Raw genomic sequence first — 19,619 nt, forward strand, 5'->3', positions numbered from 1 at the left:
ACTTTATGACAAACTACACTTGAACTTGTAATGATGGTCTGCAACACTCTGCTACAGGTACATTCATGCAAAAACACAGGTGGTATCCACCTATAAATGAGCTCAGAGAGCCACCTGTGATGCTGCCTGTCTGGGTCCCAAACATCTGCCCTCCAGGTGGGTGTGCTTTTACTTGACTCTTCTACTAAAGATGAAGTCTTTGTTAGCAATAAGATTTTTATTAGCCATGCTAGAACTATAGCTCTAGGGATGGCAATATCACACGGTCTCTCCAACTTTGAAACATTTCAACAACTTTTGGATGAATTGCCTTGAAATTTTCACCCAGCAAAAAGTCCAACCTGGCTCAACCTTTGCTTCAACGAGACTTCACATTCCTGATGGATTACTTTGTTGCGTGAACGCCGTATTTCAACTGTTCACCTTGTGATCATCACAATGAAATATAAAACAGATTCAACTCTACTTTTCTTAGTATTGTAAAGCTCTATGTAGAGTTATTGCTTTTGAGAAGCCTTGAAATTCATGGATCTGTTAGTCAAACTGGATTTTGACAACCCCTTTGTGTTGTTTTAAGGCAGGGCTGTTTTCAGGCCGAATGACCGCTTGTTACTTTACAATAAAACTTTAAAGTAAGTCATCTGGCAAAAACCAAGCGACTGTCTCTACTATATATTACTCAGCAGACCCAGTGACCCACTGCATGTGTTGTTGACTTAATTCCAGCTGATTAGCAGCGAGTATTACTGGCAGTCAGACCATGTCTCTGCATGGGGCTGAGCTTTATGATGGAGGCTGCTCTGGGAACAGGACAAATGAGCCATGCAGCAGCACCAGGAGACTGGCTCAGGGCTGTAGCTGTACGTCTTATTAAGTCAGTCAGTTTAATCCCTTTGATTAATGATTGTGTTTATTGTGTGGGTGTGTGTATGAGGTCAATGCATGGAAGCTAGTGTATAAAATAAGTTCCAACATGTATTGTTGCTTTTGTACATGTGCAGAACAACTCTGTGTTTTCGCTCTAAAGAACACCCATAATTATCCTCAAAAACCACTGTATTTTAATTATTTATTGCTTCAGATTTCTTTCAAGTTTTTCAAGTTTTCTTTCAAGTTTTCTTTCAAGTTTTAAAAGATCACTGACATGCCCATACCCTTGCGCTTTACACTTCAACAGTTGCTAGTCGATTTAATTATTCCCTTTGTCTGTACTGGCTGAGAAGTGCACACCCCTATTGCGGTTTCAATTGTGTCAGGGAGTGATCTTTTGTGAAAATATCACTTTTTCCACAAAAGTGCAAGAAAAACATCTGAGAAAGAAAGCGGGAATAAGACTGTGACTGCTTGATTTGCTGCTGACTGCTGAGGCCTTATATTAGCTACCGGTGATCATGAATGCATATTAGCATGAAAAGAGGGCTGTGCATCTCTTACATTGGAGAAAGGGATCTCTTTGCAGACAACATGAACAGGAGGAAAGATTAAGCAACTTAACTTATTTCACATTTGGCCATGTGAGTAATGTTTTAAGATAGACTTGAAAAAATGTGAACCTATCCTTTAAGTTAAGTTGGCTCATTAGCTCGTTACACTGCTTACAGTATCATAATATTTAAAAAAAATGTTAAGGATACAAAACAGCTTTAATTACAATGCAATTAGGATATAAAACATGAAACTGTAGTGTTATTGGGATTTTACTTAATATTAATTTTTATTTACTTTATTTTCTTTTATTCTTTTCTCAGTCCCACTTGTAGTAGCTATTACTATTTGTTATTATTTGTGGAGAACACCCCATGGTTTACACATCAATAACATTTGTTGGTTTTTTCACTCCTTATTTGTAATGTTATGTGTCTTATTTTGCAAAGGTGTAGTGAAGACCAATTCTCATACCATTCCTGTCTAGTCTTATACCTAGCTTTGGTAGATTCACCAGAGTGCGGGTGGCAGGGTGCAGCTGAGCCAGTGCAGTTCTTGATTTCTAGCTAAAGTCAAAGCCAAAATGCCCTAATTGTGACAAAAACATCTGTAACCAAGGCCAAAGACCGATCGGAGCTGAAGCATGGACAGTGACGTTGGAGTGATGGACACCAGCCCTGACAGTCCTCTGAGCCCGAAGCACCTGACTGGGTTGGGGATGAACTGTCTTCTTAGCCAAAAGTACAGGCACTTTGGGCCAGGCCTCGCCAGTCCTCAGGAGTACAACCAGTGGCTGCCTTACCGTCATGACGCCAGCCTACTGCCCATGAAAGAAGACCTGGCCTTCTGGCTCAACACCATGATGGGTGAGACAGTTGTCCTTTAATTCAAAACCAATACGCAATTTGTTTAAGTCTGTAAAAGTGAAAACTGGGATCATTACTTTCCTTTTACAGAGGACTCACAGGTGTTTTGAATTTGTGCAACAAAGACATGACCATTTTAGGTTTGAAACTGGGGCTTTTATTTTGAAGAAAAAGGTGAAAAAGCTTCAGTCACATTAAAGGCAGAGGCACATTAACCTACTTATTATCCCAAATCCTTGAAATACCTCTCCATCAGGGAATCCAAAGAAAGGGAGGTTTTCTTCCACTTTACTGCATTGTGAAGGAAAACATAAAAGGCGAGCACATGCCACAACCTGTTGGAGGGTGTCTGGAAAGTGACAAGACTCCAACATGATGAGTTCCTGACTGATGCAAAAACTACAAAAAAACCCCCGAAAAAACGCCGAAAACAGCTTGTTGGCCTGTGAGTGTGATTTGTTTGGAAGCAGAAAAGAGATATTATTAGCTCCAGGTTGGATGTGTTAGGAGTGTTGCCTTAAAGTTAAAACCTAAGTGTTGCTGCTTGACACTTCAAAGCTTCTTCTCTCAGATGAAGCATTCCTGTGGCTGCGTTTGGTATTTTTTCAATCTATAAATATAAAGGAGATTTAAGGTAAGCAGTGTGTTGCCTTCCTCTTAATAGCCTATTAAAGTTTTGTATTCAACAGGATAATTTCGTAGCATATTTGTGATTACAACTGCAGTGCGCATGTAGATATTATTATATACATATGTAGGAATGGGACATCTGTTTGCAAATGGTTAAGTCTAACTTCTCATTTCAGACACCTCATCGATCAAGGCGTTTAAGACACTTTTTTTTTTAACCCTGATACTATAGTAACTGATACACGGGGGATAAATATGTCAATAGGGTGTTTTATTGGTGTTTTTTGTTTTTTAGCTGGTAGACAAACATTTTGTAGTTTCAACTTTGTTAATGTTTTTGGAGAGACCACTGGCTGATCCGCAGTAAGATCAGCAGTTCTTTTGCATTTTCAGCTAATTCTTCTCTTCATTTCATTTTAAATTATGCCGAGTTGATCTCATCTTTGGAGGGTCCCGCTTCCTGAGAACTACATTGAACAAGTTTCTCTCGGCGCAAGAAATGTAGCAACTTCTTGATGCCCAGTAACATAAAATCCAGGCAAAAATCCGTTCGGACTGATCAAGTACTAAGAGATCGGTAATAACTACAAATTACTGTATACAATTCAATGTTCATGTGTGTGTATCCTCCTCAGGTATGGACCTCACAGCAGACAGTCTGATGGAGAGGTTGGATAATGGGGTTCTCCTCTGTCAGCTGGCACAGCTGCTCCAGGAGAAGATGATCCATGCCAACAATGGCAAGGTGTGTGACAACACAAAGTCATGCACAAATTAACCGACACAAACGGGAATACAGAGGAAAGGAATTGTGCAATCACAAAAACACAAAACCGCACCTTTCAAGTAATTTTAATTCCAGAAAAACACAACAAAAGCAGTGAACTAATGAATTTAAAACTCATTTTACCATCATATTAAACTAATCTGCTCAGTCGTTTCAGAAGGCTTTTATTCTTTTATTCTACTGCTGTGACTCTACAAACCTTTACAAGTCATAATAAGGCTGACAAACTGACATTGGCTGTCAGTTTTGTCTCAACAGATTAAGCAAGTTTTAAAAAGACCTGTTTTGGCCCAGTTGTAAAGAATCGGTGAACTGCAGGAGACGGGTCTGATAGAAACTTTGTTTAAAGAAAATGCAATAAAGTCTGAGGGTGTCACAGGTAAAGCTCACAGAACCTGCTGAGAATTTGACTGCAAAACCAGTTCAGGTCTGAGGTTGGCAATGACAATATCTGTCGGTGCATTCAGTAGTTGTACATACCTGTTCATGTTTCCTATTACTAAGCCTCACCTTGCTACAGTAGGTTTTGTTTTGACAAGATTGTATTCTTGATTTGTCCTCGATGCAGGAAAAAAAAACAACCAAAACTTGGCATAAGAGAAGAAGATATCTCCGCTTTCACCGCCACTGTCGCTGTCTTTATATTTAAACACTGCTGTAATACTACAGATGGCTTGTGAATTGTTTATCGTGATACACATGAAGCAACATTAATCCATTTATGTGTTACTGCAGAAATAACCGCTGTATGTTTGTTTGCACTGAAAACAATTACAGCCTTTTATAAGAAGAGTGATCCACTGGCGAGCTGATGCAACTTCTGGATCATTTTTTGCCCGAGACAACACAGCCAACTTCCTTTACTGGTGTCGAAAGATTGGCATTGATGAGGCTTACCTTTTTGAATCTGAGGATTTGGGTGAGTTAAGACCAGGGATTGCGCTTCATATTATGGAGTTGAGGAGTTGTGACCTTTTCTTTTCCCCTTATGGCCTCAAGTGAATCATGTCATGCAGCACTTGTAGTATGTTACTGATTAGACTAAAATCCTTCGACTGAGTTTAGCCTTACTGAGGAAGAAATAACATAACAAGTCACAAGAATTGTTTCTAGACATCAATGTATTTGTGTCTATCTGTTTCCAACTGTAGTCTGTTTGTTGTGTGACAACATTATGTCCCTTGTATGTCTTCTTGAATCTCCAGTCCTCCTCAGTCTCTTCAGTACCGTCGTGTTTAGTGGCAAATCCTTTCAGTGTCTTTTTTCCACCTCTGACCCTCTGAGTATGTCTGAGTAAACGTGATTGACTGAGCAAAATGTGTCTTATTTGCCAAACATATTACATCGTGCATCATTTGTAAAAAAAAACAAAAAAAAAACAAACAACAAACGAAAAAAAATCCTTTTTATTTGCTGGGACCAGCAGTTACTTTTAAGTTGTATTATTTCTCTACAATTGTTCTACTCTCAGATTAATTGGCGATTTACAATGTCTTTACCCCTAAAACTCAAATAACTAACCTGTACCTGTGGAGTAAACCTTTCTGTCATCTAAACTAGTCTATATTGTATATATTTTATGTTTCTCTGCTTTCAGACTCCCTGTATCCTTTCTCGCCACCACCTTCTGTATGTATGATGTATGATCCGTGTGCCTGAGCATCATGTGCTAACAGTCACCATGCTGGCGTGTTTTTTTTTTTTAATCATTAAACATACTTTTCTCTATGCAGATCTTAACTGCGCATGTCTACGCAAGGCGGCAGATGCGTGAGAATGATAATGTGCAGGTTAATCCCCACCAACAATACGTCCCCCCTGCAGGCAGACTAACCTACTTCACTTGACTAATTGAATGACATGGAGGGTAAACTCACCGTACTTTGACAGGCTTCAGTTTACGGCCGCAGTGACACGATGGCAAAGATGATATCCTTGTTCTTTTCTCTTGCCTCTTTTTGTTGCTGCAGCCATGATGAAACTGTGGATGTCAAATACAGATGAATCAGAACAAAATACCATCATCTTTAAATTTACATTTGCTCGTCTGTCTACATTTTATTTCAATAATGAATGCTGGCAGTCGTTTAGAAATTTTGCACCACATAATGTAGTGGCACATGCCTTTATGCATGCCTATTTAATTGTCATCGTAACAAATGAATTAATTAGGACTTTTTCTGGTCCAAACTGAGTGCATAGGGGCCCCCTTTTAATGCATAGATAGTGGACTGGAGGCAGGAGAGGCTGACTTGATGAAGCTTTCATGCCCTCATGCACTCAGCTGCACGTCCAGAGCCCACAGGAATTCAGCTTCAAAGATGGAGGTACCCGATAGAGACAAGAGTACCTCCTGAATTGTGCCCTGTCTGTTCAGACTGTAGCTCCTGTTCCCTTTTGACACAGGCAGAAGTTTATCTCCGGAAACATCTTTCCTTTCAGATGAGTAACGTTTTCATTTCTGCCCCTCCAACCCCTTTGTTTTTGCTTTATGCATGTGCTGTGTGAAGTCCTTCACAAGCAGCCTCGGGAGGTGTGCCTGTGCCTGATGGAGCTGGGACGGATTGCAGCTAGGTAACTACAGAAAAGTAACTACCCCGCCCATGGTACCGCTCCTGAAAAGTGAATCACAATTGAATCACACTGAGTAGAAAACTGCTGTGCTATTTCCTGTCGGTTGAAATTTTCACCACACAACAATCATGATGTGACAGGCTTGAACAGTTTGAACTGACAGTAAAGCAGCAGTACTTCACTCCAGTGGTTCCCAACCTCTTATATCGGCCTTTTCTATCCCCCACAACCCCTTACAGATGAACTCAAGCAAGCTAATCGTCACCCATCATATTCCGAATGTGTTCATTTGAAGTTATTTTAAATTGATTATACTATATAAATGTTTATATTGTTACAGCAATTTTTTCATACAATTTGACTGTCAATGTTTAGGTCGGTTTGCATTTATACTGCTGCCACTAACTGGGTATTTCAACCATTTATTCTACTTTATTGTAGCTGGCTGTCCATAGTTTCTACCTATTTTACCATTTATTCATTAGTTTTAGCTATATTTAAACCATTTAACTTAGCTAAACGGTTCAGTTTATCAATTAGCTACCATAGCTACCTATTTGAACTGTTTATCCATTATTTTTAGCCATATACTGTGTATGCTATGGCTAGTAGCTAACTACTGTATTTCAGCTGATTATTCGTTAACATTACTTTTAGCTATTTTAACTGTTTATCCATTAGGCTACTTTAGCTAACTATTTCAACTGTTTGTCCGTTACTTTTAGCTAAATATTTCAGTTGATCCTTCTTTTAGCTGACTGTTTCAGTTTATCCATTACTTTAAGGTACCATTTTAACCATTTATCCATGACTTTTATCAAACTATTTAAACCATTTACTTTTAATTTGCTATTTGAACTATATAATTGTTTAAAATTTGCTGCTCACTTGTTAAGTTTTCACTCACTCTTAACTCCTGTGCATGGTGTTCAGTTAGGGCTGACTCAATATGTCAATATATTTTGTTAAATCAAATAATAAATTGTTTTTCAAATTAGTTGAACTACTCCCCATTCAATTCAATCCAATTCAATTCAATTCAATTTTAATTATATAGCGCCAAATCCTAACAGGGGTTATCTCAGGGCACTTTTCATATAGAGCCGGTCTAGACCGTACTCTTTATAGTTATATTTCAACAGACCCAACATTCCCCCTTTTCACAGGTAGAAACCTTGAACAGAACTCGACTCATGGTGGGCGGCCGTCTGCCTCGACCGGCAGGGTTGAGAGAGAAAGAGAGAGCGAGAGAGGGAGAAAAAAAGGGGGGGGGCATAGCACAGTAGATGCATAACATAAAGATGTCTAACAATAATGACACTAATAATAAAACTAATAATTATAATAATAGGGTGAATAATAATACTAATAAAACTAAATATAATAAAAGTTGATAATCATAATATTTGAAGCAGTGGGTGTTGAGCAGGATCATGGAGGCAGTCGGTGGTTAGCAGTCACCGATCCAGACTCTCTAGCACCAGGGGCAGAAATACCTGCAGAAAGTGACAGGAAGAGAGAGGAGGGAGACGAGAAAGCACAAAACTACGGGAGAGAAAAGAAGCCAAGTTAGTAACAAGCATTGATGCCATATGAATGCGTGTAGAAGGAGAGGAAGAGGAGGAGAGAGGAGCTTAGTGCATCATGAGAAGTGATGCACCATCTTTCCACATACCCCCTGGTAACTGAAGAAGTATTCCCTGTGGTTCAAGTACTCCTGGTTGGGAATCATTATTCTGTACTCTGTGATTTAGCATTGATTTATCCTTACGATTGCTGATATATTTTTCTAAACCCTCTCTCTCAGGTACGGAGTGGAGCCTCCGGGGCTGGTGAAGTTGGAGAGAGAGATAGAGAGGGAGGAGGCAGGTTGCTTATCTCCAACATCCCCTCTGCCCCTCTCCTTTTTTCCTCCTACATCATTGTATTCACCATCACAGTCATCCCTGCCCCCGGCCCCCTCTCCTCCTCCTCCACCTGCACCCCTCACTCCAGGCATAACCTGTCTGTCTGAACCCCTCGCTGCCTCCCTCGCCTCTGATCTTCCATCAGCCACAACAAACCCAGCACCTACGTGTTTATGCCCTCCTCAGTCCTCCATCGCAGCCTCTAACCCTTGTACAACCACAGCCTCAACACAAAAACCTTTGTTCTCATCGTCCTGCACCACTAACACACCTGCTTCACCTCCACTGTCAGCACCCTCACCAGTTCAAACCCCGGTATCCACTGCCAAAGTCTCCTCTACATCAGTAAACAACCACACTCCAACAGCTACACCTCCCATCACCTCCTCGCCTGCAGCCCTGACCCCTCGATCCTCTAGCAAAGCCACAAGCCGGAGGAGCACAGACACCAACAACATTTTGGATGATATTGTATGTATTTTATTTCCAGTGAAATTAATCTTATTTGAGCTTGCAGATGTTAAAGGTGTACACTGTATGTTTGTACTTGACCTCCCCTCTCTCTGTCTAATCTGTTCCAGGTGAGAAACATCATTGAAAATCCCCCCTGCAGTTGTACTACCAGGTTCCTTGTTGAGAAGCAACCTAAAGGCTGCTACCGTGTTGGGGATAAAGTTCTGTATATACGAGTAAGGATGTTCATGCTAACTGAACTAAATAACTAATGTGCAACAGTAATTACATTTTGAGGGACAAAGTACGCACATACATAATGAGGACATGTTATTAATGAACGTATCTGCCAGTTGACAAAATATCGATACTGGGTGTATCTGCAAAATGTTCGCTGAGAACATATTTTGTTTGTTTCATTTTTAGAATCTAATGCAAGATTAGACTCTTCACGGTGTGGTTAACGTGCTCAAAACTGTACTGAAAAACATACTGAAAAAGTCCACGAGACAGATCGTGTTTACTTTATTCACATTTACCAGAAACCACAATCCTTCCCTAACCGTAACCAGAGTCCCTCTGTTGCCTAAACCTACAGTAACCATACGCAGGACTCGGATGTGAACCACAGCTCAAAGTCCTACACTTTGTACACGCACCATCCACCCTGACCTCCTCCCTATGGCTTGTGCGCATTAGAAAAATGTAGTGCTTCCTACACCTGAGAAAACATTGCCCGTGAACATAATTCAGGCAGCAACTTTATTTCACATCTAAACATAAGAGGCAAAACAAATTAGTAGTATAAACAATTTTTCTAGAAGACCAGGCTGGTTCGAGCCCACCTCCCCCACTAGTTTGGTGTTAATACTGCTGATATTTTTTAACATGTAAAATAATATATAAATAATATGAAATAAATAATCTAAAATATTGAAATAGATAAACCAAAGACACTTGTTTCTGACTATGTAAAATTAGATACATTCATGTAAAATTTGCTCTGTGGAATTGTAACTTGATACTGTGATACCTTGTCACCAAATCAAATGGCTTATCCAATGAAGATGCATCATAGATGCTACAACACATTATAAAATGTGAGGTGCGAAGGCCCTCGGGCCATTAATCAATAGTTGAGACAGCAACAAGTGCATTGTGTCAGAGCGACTGATTTGCAATCATTTAGGATGGAGACATCGGAGCCTTTCAGCCTCCCTGAGTCGTGCTCCACCCGTATGCGTCTGTACAAAGGCTCGCGGAATGGCCTTCTGGGAGGCAGAGTTGCTTGGCAACCAATGGTCAGGATAAGACTGGGCTGACAATGATTTTATTCAGTACATAGACCTTCAGCAAAGAGTTCAAACCTGAAGGAAAAACAAACACGGCTCTTTCAGAATGATTTCGCAAAGATATGTCCGTGGTGTGCAGCTCAAATGGCAGCCCACTCGGGAGTCCAAGTCCATCTATGAGAGGAGGGTTTCGAATATAAGAAGGTTTTACTTCACTATGTATACACAAAGTAAAATATAAAAGCTTTAGTGTATATTAGATTATATTGTCTGAGTAATGCGTTATCCATAAATCCATAAAACGGTACATGCTGTACATTAAAAAAAAAAAAAAAACACCATATCATTGGGAATAGCATAACGATTTCACGTTAAAACCCCTCTGAAAACGGGACATGAGTTCACAGTGTATATTTTCTACATCAAACAGCCACTCAGAGGTGAATGACAGCTGTAGTGGCTAATTGGTCACTAGTTGAAACCCATTTAATGCTTTTGTTAATCGTATTGAAAACCCCATTGACCCACCACTCCCTAAACTGGTAATCAATGCTGTCAGTGTCAGTTTGCTGCATCTACATTTTGACTGGCTGAGAGACAGCATATTTTTACTGCCCATTAAAAAAAAAAAGAAGACTCCCCTTCAAGTCACAGAGCACCTGGTTCTCCACAGCAGAACCCGTCAGTAACGAGGGAGCACATGTTTGAACACCGCATCAAAGAAAACCGAGGCAATTAAGATGTGATAACCAAGATATGTTATTAGGTTAGGTCCAGCAGAATGCATTAGTGCCAAAAAATTTAAATGTAGTTGAAAGAGAAAAATCACATTGTTAGTTATTTTATATTTCAGTATTTCAAGAATTTGTTTTCTTATACTGTCTCAACAGTTGACCTTTTGTGTTCACCTTCGCCATGCAGCCTAGACAATACAGTGTTTTACCAAAACTGTGTCCACCTGTCAGTTTTCAGCCATCATTACTAGTGTGTAGAATCCCTTCCCTTTTTCTCCACACCGCTGACAAGCAAACGCACCTCAGCTGTGTGAATAGAGCGCTGCACCTCAGCAATCCATCCGTTGCCTCGAAGCTAACAGCTGTCTACATGTGTGCGGGGAGACACGCCATAGACCTCAATTACCATATACCATGATAACCCCTGTGCTGCCCCTTGGAGAGCTTGCCATTCAATGTATACAGACCTTTTTAAAGGGCAGATACTATTGATTACCGAGACAAAGTCATTAGCGAGGGGGTTTAATCAGACAGCTTGTTAATGAGCGGCTGAGCATGACCGCCCCTCCTAACATGGAAACGTTCTACCCCCCCTGTCTATTCCCTATGGAGACTATTCAATCATGCTGGCCCTGGAGTGCTCCTCCATTCTTTGGTGTTAAAAAAGAGGAAGGCTTTTCTTCTCTGCACCCAATTAGGCTCTCCTTCAGCTTTCCAGCGGGGACGCTGTCTGACTGTGTCAATGGTAGGAAAAGACATTCACACACATCACAATATCATGCCATATCAGTTTTTTTTTAATCATTCTATTTACATAAAAGTAAAACAAAAACATCTTGTTTTGAAGACTAGTTATAGCTGAGTGAAATCACCCAAATGAGGATGAGGTAATCGTTTTTCTCGCCTTTAGCCAAGCCTTTTGCCAGAAAACTCCTTCATCATCCTCCTTTCTCAAGTGTTCTTGAGCAAGACATTGACTCCACAGAAGCTCCATGGTCTTTGTCATGGTCTTTGTGCTGTAGGTGACACTGACCTCTGGCTTACAGTGCGAAAAGTGAAAACACAGGCGAGTTAAAAAATGATGCCAGTAGTAAAGCACAAAAATGTTCTTGCTAAACATCAATCATTTATAAAATGGTTAATCATAGAAAAAGCTGGTGTGATTTTAAACATTAGGACAAGACCTCAGTGAAGTACTTGTGAATAAACAAAACTAAGAGGGTACATGTATGTTAGCAACTCTGTACTAAGGCACTGTAGTGCTGTGAGCTAAATACTAACGTCAGCATGCAAACATGTTCACAGGCACAATGCTAAAATGCAAATGTTTAACAGGCGTAATTTTTTGATCTCCATCTAAATGCCAACATTTGCTAATTACCACTAAAGCTAAACAACAGCTGAGGCTGATGAGGGTTTCATTGGTTTTGCAGGTATTTAGTCTTAAACGAAAGTATTGACCAAAGTTTTCGCAATTCAGCCAGAGGGGAACATGTACAAACATTGCCTAAAAAATCATCAGGCTACATTGTCTTGCGGCCCTGGATATTTGTACAGAATTCCATGGCAATCGTTCCAGTGGTTGCTGATAATTCACTCCAAACCAAAAATGTCAACCTCGTGGTGGCACTAAAGGAAATACCCGAGGATCACAAAAGTCACCAAGCTTCATCCTCTGGGTACCATGAATGTGTGTACAAAATTTTACGTCAGCCCATCATAGTATTTATGTTGACCAAATTTTTTTCTTGTTTTTTTTTAATTGCCTCTAGGGGCTTTAAAATCTGTAAAGCCTACAACAACCTCTATCCTTTGGCCTGTGATTTGATGAGGAAAAACTCTGTTCTCAAACAGCATGGTGTGTGAAACACACAGCCTACACATACAGTACATATCACCTCTATCTAATTGGGTAGTCTCATTAAGATTCAGATCTCTTTTGCAATAAAGAAAGTTAGCAGTAAAATTTATACTATACCCTGTAAAGCTCCTGAGTTTGTCTCTTAATTGTAAATTGACAAAGGACTGACTGGGCTCCAAAACAGCATCGAAAGCAGCGGATGTGGCTAAAGCCTGCCTCCTACTGGCAAGTGTTGAAACGACTCCTCTTCCCTGAGTACACTCATGCATCTTTCAGCAGGAAAGGAGAGCGGGAGTCAATGGAGCTGCCAGGGAGGACACAGGGGAATCCAGACGGTAGTTTATGAGCTGCAGATGTAGCACACTTTGTGCGGAGACCTGAAGAGGGAGGGGGGCCGTTGTAGAGACAGAAATACAGGAGTCTGTCTTACAGAGAGGGCTTGTGTAGAATATTACAATACAGAAAGACGCTGGCTGTATTTTTTTCACTAAATCATCAGTTTGGTATATGGGTTGGTAACATATGTTCCTGCTTTAAAAGTGTTCTGGTGCATATTATAGAGTAGAAAACATCTATGGAAATACAAAAATCATAAATTCAAAGACATATGCCGGTTTCTAGCGTAACTTTATTTGAACAGGTAGCAGAGATGTGAGAACAAGAAACATTCATATTCAAACAATCAGACAACCAGCATACAAAAAACAACATAAACGAAGCCAAATGACCAACAAGTGACACATAGCATTAATAAAAACAGTTACATGAACAATAATAAAAAAAACGTCATAAAAATTTGTAACAAATTTTATTAGCTAGTAAGAGAAATGAGCAATTTACTTTAAACAGTTCAGATATAGCAACACTGGGGGATACTAGCTTATAAAAAAACAGACAATAAATTTTGGGGAAAAAAAAACACATCTAATTGGAACTGATAATTAATGCTGGATTGCATTTCTATAGTTTTGGTCACTTATTTACTTTGGGAATTTCGAGAATGAAGACCAGTCAGAATGATATTCCCTCTACATCTGACAGGAAACTGGTTTATTCAGGATGTTAGACTTGACCCCTGTCAACCTCAACATTTTAATCTGCAGGATGACAGCTGAGACGGACCACGTCTGGAGGTTCCTGTAAAGCTGCCTGTGTCGCCTGCGTGTGTCCGTGCTTGTACCATTGATTTTTCTTCCTATGCGCACATGACCCCCCCCCCACACACACACACACACACACACACACACACACACACACATAAGAAAAGTAGATCTGCTTGTATTATCACATTCTTAATGGCTCCATAATGAAGGGTTTATTGGTGATAAGGCAAGAGGGGGTGGGCCGGTGTTGACAGGAAAGATCTCCTGGGAATATTAATGTCCACTGGGAGTTGAGGATCTGTGCTGAACTCATCTCAATTTCTCCTTTCATTTTTTCCAGGCTTTATATTGTGGCAGTAGTTGCCATGGTAGCAGTTGGTATTCAGCTGTAAGGATGGCTGTCTGTGAAGGATGTGTTGTTTCAGATACAACTGACCTCTCTGCAACTACTATTAAAAGACTGGTTGTACAGTAGTCATTTTATTTAAAATAGTGCTTATTAGGTGGTTTGTGTTGTTGATCTGTGTTGGTGTGCCTTTGTGCGTCACTGCACGTGTGTGTTTGCATGTTCATATGTGGATTAGTCCTGTGCGTGTGCTCAGCTGGTGCCATGAGGTGTAGTTTCATTTGGTTTAATGAGATTTTGACAAAGCTATCTGAGAGATCATTTGCCTTTCATAGCCAGAGCTACACATGCAGGAGAAGCTCGTAAATATCAGACTGCTGTGTGTGTGTTTGTGTTCACTACTGTTTTTTCATGTAATTGAGAAATTCATACACATCCTGGCAATAACCCAGCCAGAAAATATATGCATACTTCGTTTCCTAGCAATCCCCGTCTTGACTGTAGTGTCTTGTGTCCCCTTTGCAGATGCTGAACGAGCGCCATGTGATGGTGCGTGTAGGCGGAGGCTGGGAGACCTTTATAAGTTACCTGCAGAAACATGACCCCTGCAGAGGAGGACCGGCCGGCAGATCTGAGGTCAGGGTCTGTAGGTACAAAGCGAAGCCACCCAGTTTGAACATCTCGCCTGACAGCTACATGGTGGTTGGCGCCCATTACCGTGGCAAGAAGTAGACTCTCAAACTGCTTGCTTTTGCTTCTGGCTCCAGTCAGCCATGGTGAACACTCGCTTAATAAGACCAAACTGTACAAGGTCAGTGATTGAAGATATAGATAAAGTCCCTTTTATGTCAAATGTAAAAAAAAAACATTCCAACATTTTCTATTTAAAATTTGTAGATATGACTGGTTCTCACCAGTCTTGTTATTTGTATCAATTATCTAATCCCCTGTAACAACTTGGCAGTGAAGCTACATGACTGTATGTATGCAATGATTAGTTGATTAGCAGAAAATTAATAATCAATGAATTGTCTCAGTCACTTTTCAAGAGAAAATGCCTAAAGTTGTCTGATTCCAGCTTCTTCAATATGAGGATTGCTGCTTTTCTCTGGCATACATGATCACAAACTGAATATCCTGGGGTTTTGGACTGTTGTTTGAATAAAACAAACAATATAAATACACAATCTTGGGCTGTGAGAAATTATAACAATAATGAAAATAATCTTTAGTTGCAGCACTAGTTGTTATGTACTGTATTTCATAACTTCCATATTATCATCATCAACACATTTTCTTTCAAGGAAGATTTTGTGTAGTGCTTTATGCAATAATGTCAGAGGAGTTAAGTTATGCATTTTGTACTGTGACTTGTGTTATTGTAGTGTAGTTGGTAAACATACAGATATGAGTTGATGTATCATGGAACTGTAGTTTGAATATGTATCTTTGAGCTTTTGTATTTTGGTTGCCTTATTTCCAGCAGCAGTTTGAGTAGTGGTCTTAAACATCTATGCATAGTGACTTTTAATGCATGGAATTCTTTTTCTGTATTTTACTGGATAAAATGTCTTTTTGTTTCTGTTTGAAATAAACTTAATTATTTCAAAAAAATATGTTTGAGTGCTGTTCTAAGGACAAAAAATCTTGCGCAGCCCTGTGTAAATTACGGTTTATAACATTTTGTTTTAATATTATTTATCATAATTTGTCATTCACTTCATATTTTGTAATACATGACGGATGTATTACAAAACAATATATAATGTATTACATGTATTTTTTAATACATTGTTTCTTTCTTGTTTCTCATGTACTTGTCCATTATGGGCCTGTAGCAGTGAATTTATCACCTCAGCCTTCAAGAGGCCAAGGCACAAAACATCAACTCCTCCCTCTAGATGGCACCATGTCCTAAGTGACAAAAGGCCAGGCCTCGCCTCCATGCTTGTTTGGGGGGACAGTACGTTTACAACCTGATCATGTCTTACCTCTCAAGGACGTTCATCTCTTAGCTGAACTGGACTTTTTTTTTTTTTTTTTTTAGTTTTAACTCCATAAAATAGCTCATGTCCACAGATACAACAGCACAAAACTCTCTGTTGCCCCATCAGACAGATAAAGAGAGTCACATATTACATTTTTTATAGAGAAAAAGGAAAAATTAGTGGGGAAGATGCACAGAAAAGTGTGCAACTTTGGAGAGCAAAACTGCAGAATTTGGGCACAAATGTAAACACTGAAAGTCACAACACATTAGTAATTACATATTTTATTTCAGTAAAATAAATTAATTAAAAATGGACACAAGTTTTTAATATATTGAAAGAAACTAGCTGTAATGAGATCATGCAAGACTGTAATGTCTTTTTAGTCCCCACATAACATCTGCAGTGGATTAAACCAGTATAAATGACTTGTAGAAAATAATAGCTGTGCTACTCAAACAAGTGCCACTCTAAATGGTGGCGTTTTCACAGGGCATCTCTCATTGCACAGGGTACATTTCTAAGTTCCTCATGAAGCACAGGAAGTTGCCACTGGAGAGGAATTTTACAACAATTTCAAATGCATTGTTTCACTGTGCTGACCTTTCATTCATTCTCTAAAGTATATCATTTTTAATGTTCTGTAAATCTTGCTACTGTGTGCTGCCGTTCTTCTGTATTGAAGCACAATCCAATCAGTGACAAATTCTTAGTTTTAAAATACAGACATTGTTATGAGTTTGTGTACTTGAATTTTACAATTTGAGATATGGGGGTGTAAATATGTGCTTTAAAAGTTTTGCTCGTAATACTTTTTGACAGTGTCCTGCACGTGTGCAGTGGTGGCACATCAGTACTGGAAAAGTCAGTATATTCCCACCTATAATACACACACACACACACACACACACACACACAGACACACACACGCACGCACGCACGCACGCACACAAAGAAAAAAAAAACTTGATTTGTGTGCAGTTGTGCTTCAGTCCTAACAACACATTGTACTTGCACCATGTACTTACACATTATAGTTTACTGTTTACAGTAATGCTTATATTACTGTGTATCAGTTTGGGTGTGAACTTAAAACTTTACAAAACCAAAACACAAAAACAGCATTGCATTCTGTGTATCTTAGGATGTCAGAAAATACACTGACTCAAATGTCAGTGTAATGACCATACAGATAAATACTTTTATACTTATGGCATGTCCTTTTTTTCTGGCATAAATATTTTCACAATAAGAGCCTGGACCGACTGACCCTGAACACACAACTTGGTATAAACCCAAACTCGTTGCAAAAGACACAACAGGGTGCTTATTACATGCTCCGATCATCTTTTGCTCCCATATGCGGTCTCGCAAACATATAATGTATAACTACACCTGCTCAGACTTCAGGTTCACAGACTTTTATGAGACCCAGCAAAGTGCAAAGATTCAAAAAGACGCTGAAGATACAGTTTTCAATCATGCCTCAGTTAATTTCCTTGACTTCAGGAAAGTGGTGATGGTGAGAGGACTGAACATCACATACACTGTTGTCAACACACATTTAACACCTTTTTTTCCTAAGAACGTTAATTGACAAAGCTGATAGAATGTCTCATGACTCATCTCCAGCAATCAACATTTATGGGGGAGGGGGAAAAAAATCATAATTTCTAAACAGAAAACCGGCTGCTGTGAGTTATTATCAGGAGAATAGTTTCTCTGTTTACATTGAACAAACTGAAGCCCTTCCTACTACACTCTGTTTTAAAACCCTCTACATTGTGCCATTTCATACCAGATACTATGTAGTGTACAATTTTGTAAGTTAGAACACAAAACTGGTGTATTTTACTGATTTGTAGTAATGACACACAATTAAAGGTGTGTACCACACATTAGTCCAGCTGATAATATTAAATTGCATTTCCAATTTCAAATCAAAAATGTTTTTCTAAGAATTTATTACTTTATTTTTACTCTTATTTTGTTGTTTTCAAAAATGCAGCTGTTGTCCACATAAGAAAATATATCAGCTTTTACAATTGCTGGACAATAAACCCAATTAACAACACCTAAAAATCAAGCCAGTTTAGTATGGATACTTTTGAATTTAAGTGTACTACATTTTGTCACTTTCCGAATGTGAATGCACTACAGTTAAAACACAAAATGAGTATACAGTGTGTTTGGATCACAGCTTTCAATGTACGTCTCTGTAGTCAAGAGCCTTTCTAAATCACTATTTGTGCTTTTTTCGACACCAGATTTTGATGCATTTCTAATCCGACAGTTGAATTTCAAAAGTCCGAGAAAAATTTAATTATTCCCATGTTCCCATCACATACCACATGATATATAGTGTACCATTTTGTAAGTTAGTACACAATAAATATGGATTTTACTGATCAAGAAATGTTACGAGATGTGTTCCACTGATCAGTCAAACTGGAATGGATTTATTATTTCATTTTGCCCTTTATTTTTCAGTTTTGGTTTTGTTTTCAGAGTATATACATATTGTGCCTTGCATTGTGGGACTGCGAGTTTAAGTCTGAATTACTATTTGTGCTTTTCTAATGCATTCTCAATCAAACTATTGAATCATAAAAGTACAGAAGACTGAAATGTCTTAATTTGAGTAGCAGCCATTGATTCAGACTACTGGCACGTTATTGTTTCCTGAAATTTGTTCATGTCATTTGTTTGGTTGTCATGATACGTAAGTGTGTAAACTGTATTACATGCTGATTGGAAATAAATGTCATGAAACATGATTGTACTGATTGTGCTATCTAACCCACATGTGAACAAAACAGAACAACTGTTATCAAATTATGTTCCATATTGTTCCATATTCTGCTGGTTTTGTTTTTTCAGTCAGTACTGAGCCAGATTTTAGTCAGGAAATGATGACACTTGGGCCTTCCACCACTGTGTCATGTTATTGTGTTACTCTATTCAGCGTAGATGAGGACTGGGTATACAGCTTGTGCTTTCGTTTTTATGTGGAATCACTGGAGTTGGGTTGTTTTTTTTTTCTCCTTAAAATTCCTAACTTGCTTGTATTCGGAGTATTACACAAAACGGCTGACCCATACTAAAGGTAAGCAATGAAGTAATCAAATACGTCCTCCGAAGTTTGGTTTCTTGTTATGCACTTGTCATGTCATAATTCAGCTGTCAGCAAACAACGGGGTCTTTCAGAGCAGTAACAGCACAGCAGCTTTATATCACAGCTCAGCAGTTACTGTGACTTAATGCTTTGTTCTACTTCTCGCTTCTTTTCATTTCGTACCACAAAATACCTTCATGTTGCTGAATACGTAATGGATTAGTTCCCTTAGCACAATCCAGTCAGTCTTTATCTTCTCCATACTTTAAGCCACCATCACCTCTAAACAGACAGAAAACAAACATTCTTATTCAAAATCTACTTTACATAAACAATGATCTGGATCAACATAGAGATGCATTTGTACACATCGAATCTTTAAAGAAGCATTAAACCATTTGCTTTTCAATGCAAATTTACTTCTGTATATTTTATCGTACTGATCACGCTGCTAGATCCATTTTGTGGCCTGCAGATGCTGCAGACGTTCTATCCCCGGGGCTTATGTTTAATATCTGTAAGTGTGCTACACTAAAGA

The 19,619-nt window shown here is 39.1% G+C and overlaps 1 protein-coding gene across 1 annotated transcript; it reads left to right on the forward strand.

Annotated features, from left to right (window-relative positions):
- Window positions 1–2,068: 2,068 nt before the first annotated feature.
- On the forward strand, window positions 2,069–14,710 carry gas2b (growth arrest-specific 2b). The gene is made up of 7 exons (XM_040135322.1): window positions 2,069–2,291; window positions 3,557–3,666; window positions 4,486–4,627; window positions 6,219–6,282; window positions 8,090–8,660; window positions 8,771–8,878; window positions 14,504–14,710. The coding sequence occupies exons 1-7, from the start codon at window positions 2,069–2,071 to the stop codon at window positions 14,708–14,710; spliced, it is 1,425 nt and encodes a 474-aa protein (XP_039991256.1).
- Window positions 14,711–19,619: the final 4,909 nt, after the last annotated feature.

The sequence above is a fragment of the Xiphias gladius genome, chromosome 1 (assembly GCF_016859285.1).
Source record: "Xiphias gladius isolate SHS-SW01 ecotype Sanya breed wild chromosome 1, ASM1685928v1, whole genome shotgun sequence".
NCBI lineage: Eukaryota > Metazoa > Chordata > Actinopteri > Istiophoriformes > Xiphiidae > Xiphias > Xiphias gladius.

Coding starts and splice junctions, on each gene's coding strand:
- gas2b (XM_040135322.1), top strand. CDS start 2,069: ATGGACAGTGACGTTGGAGTGATGGACACCAGCCCTGACAGTCCTCTG. Junction 4,628..6,218: donor TTTTGAATCTGAGGATTTGG/GTGAGTTAAGAC, acceptor TGCTGTGTGAAG/TCCTTCACAAGCAGCCTCGG. Junction 6,283..8,089: donor CTGGGACGGATTGCAGCTAG/GTAACTACAGAA, acceptor CCTCTCTCTCAG/GTACGGAGTGGAGCCTCCGG.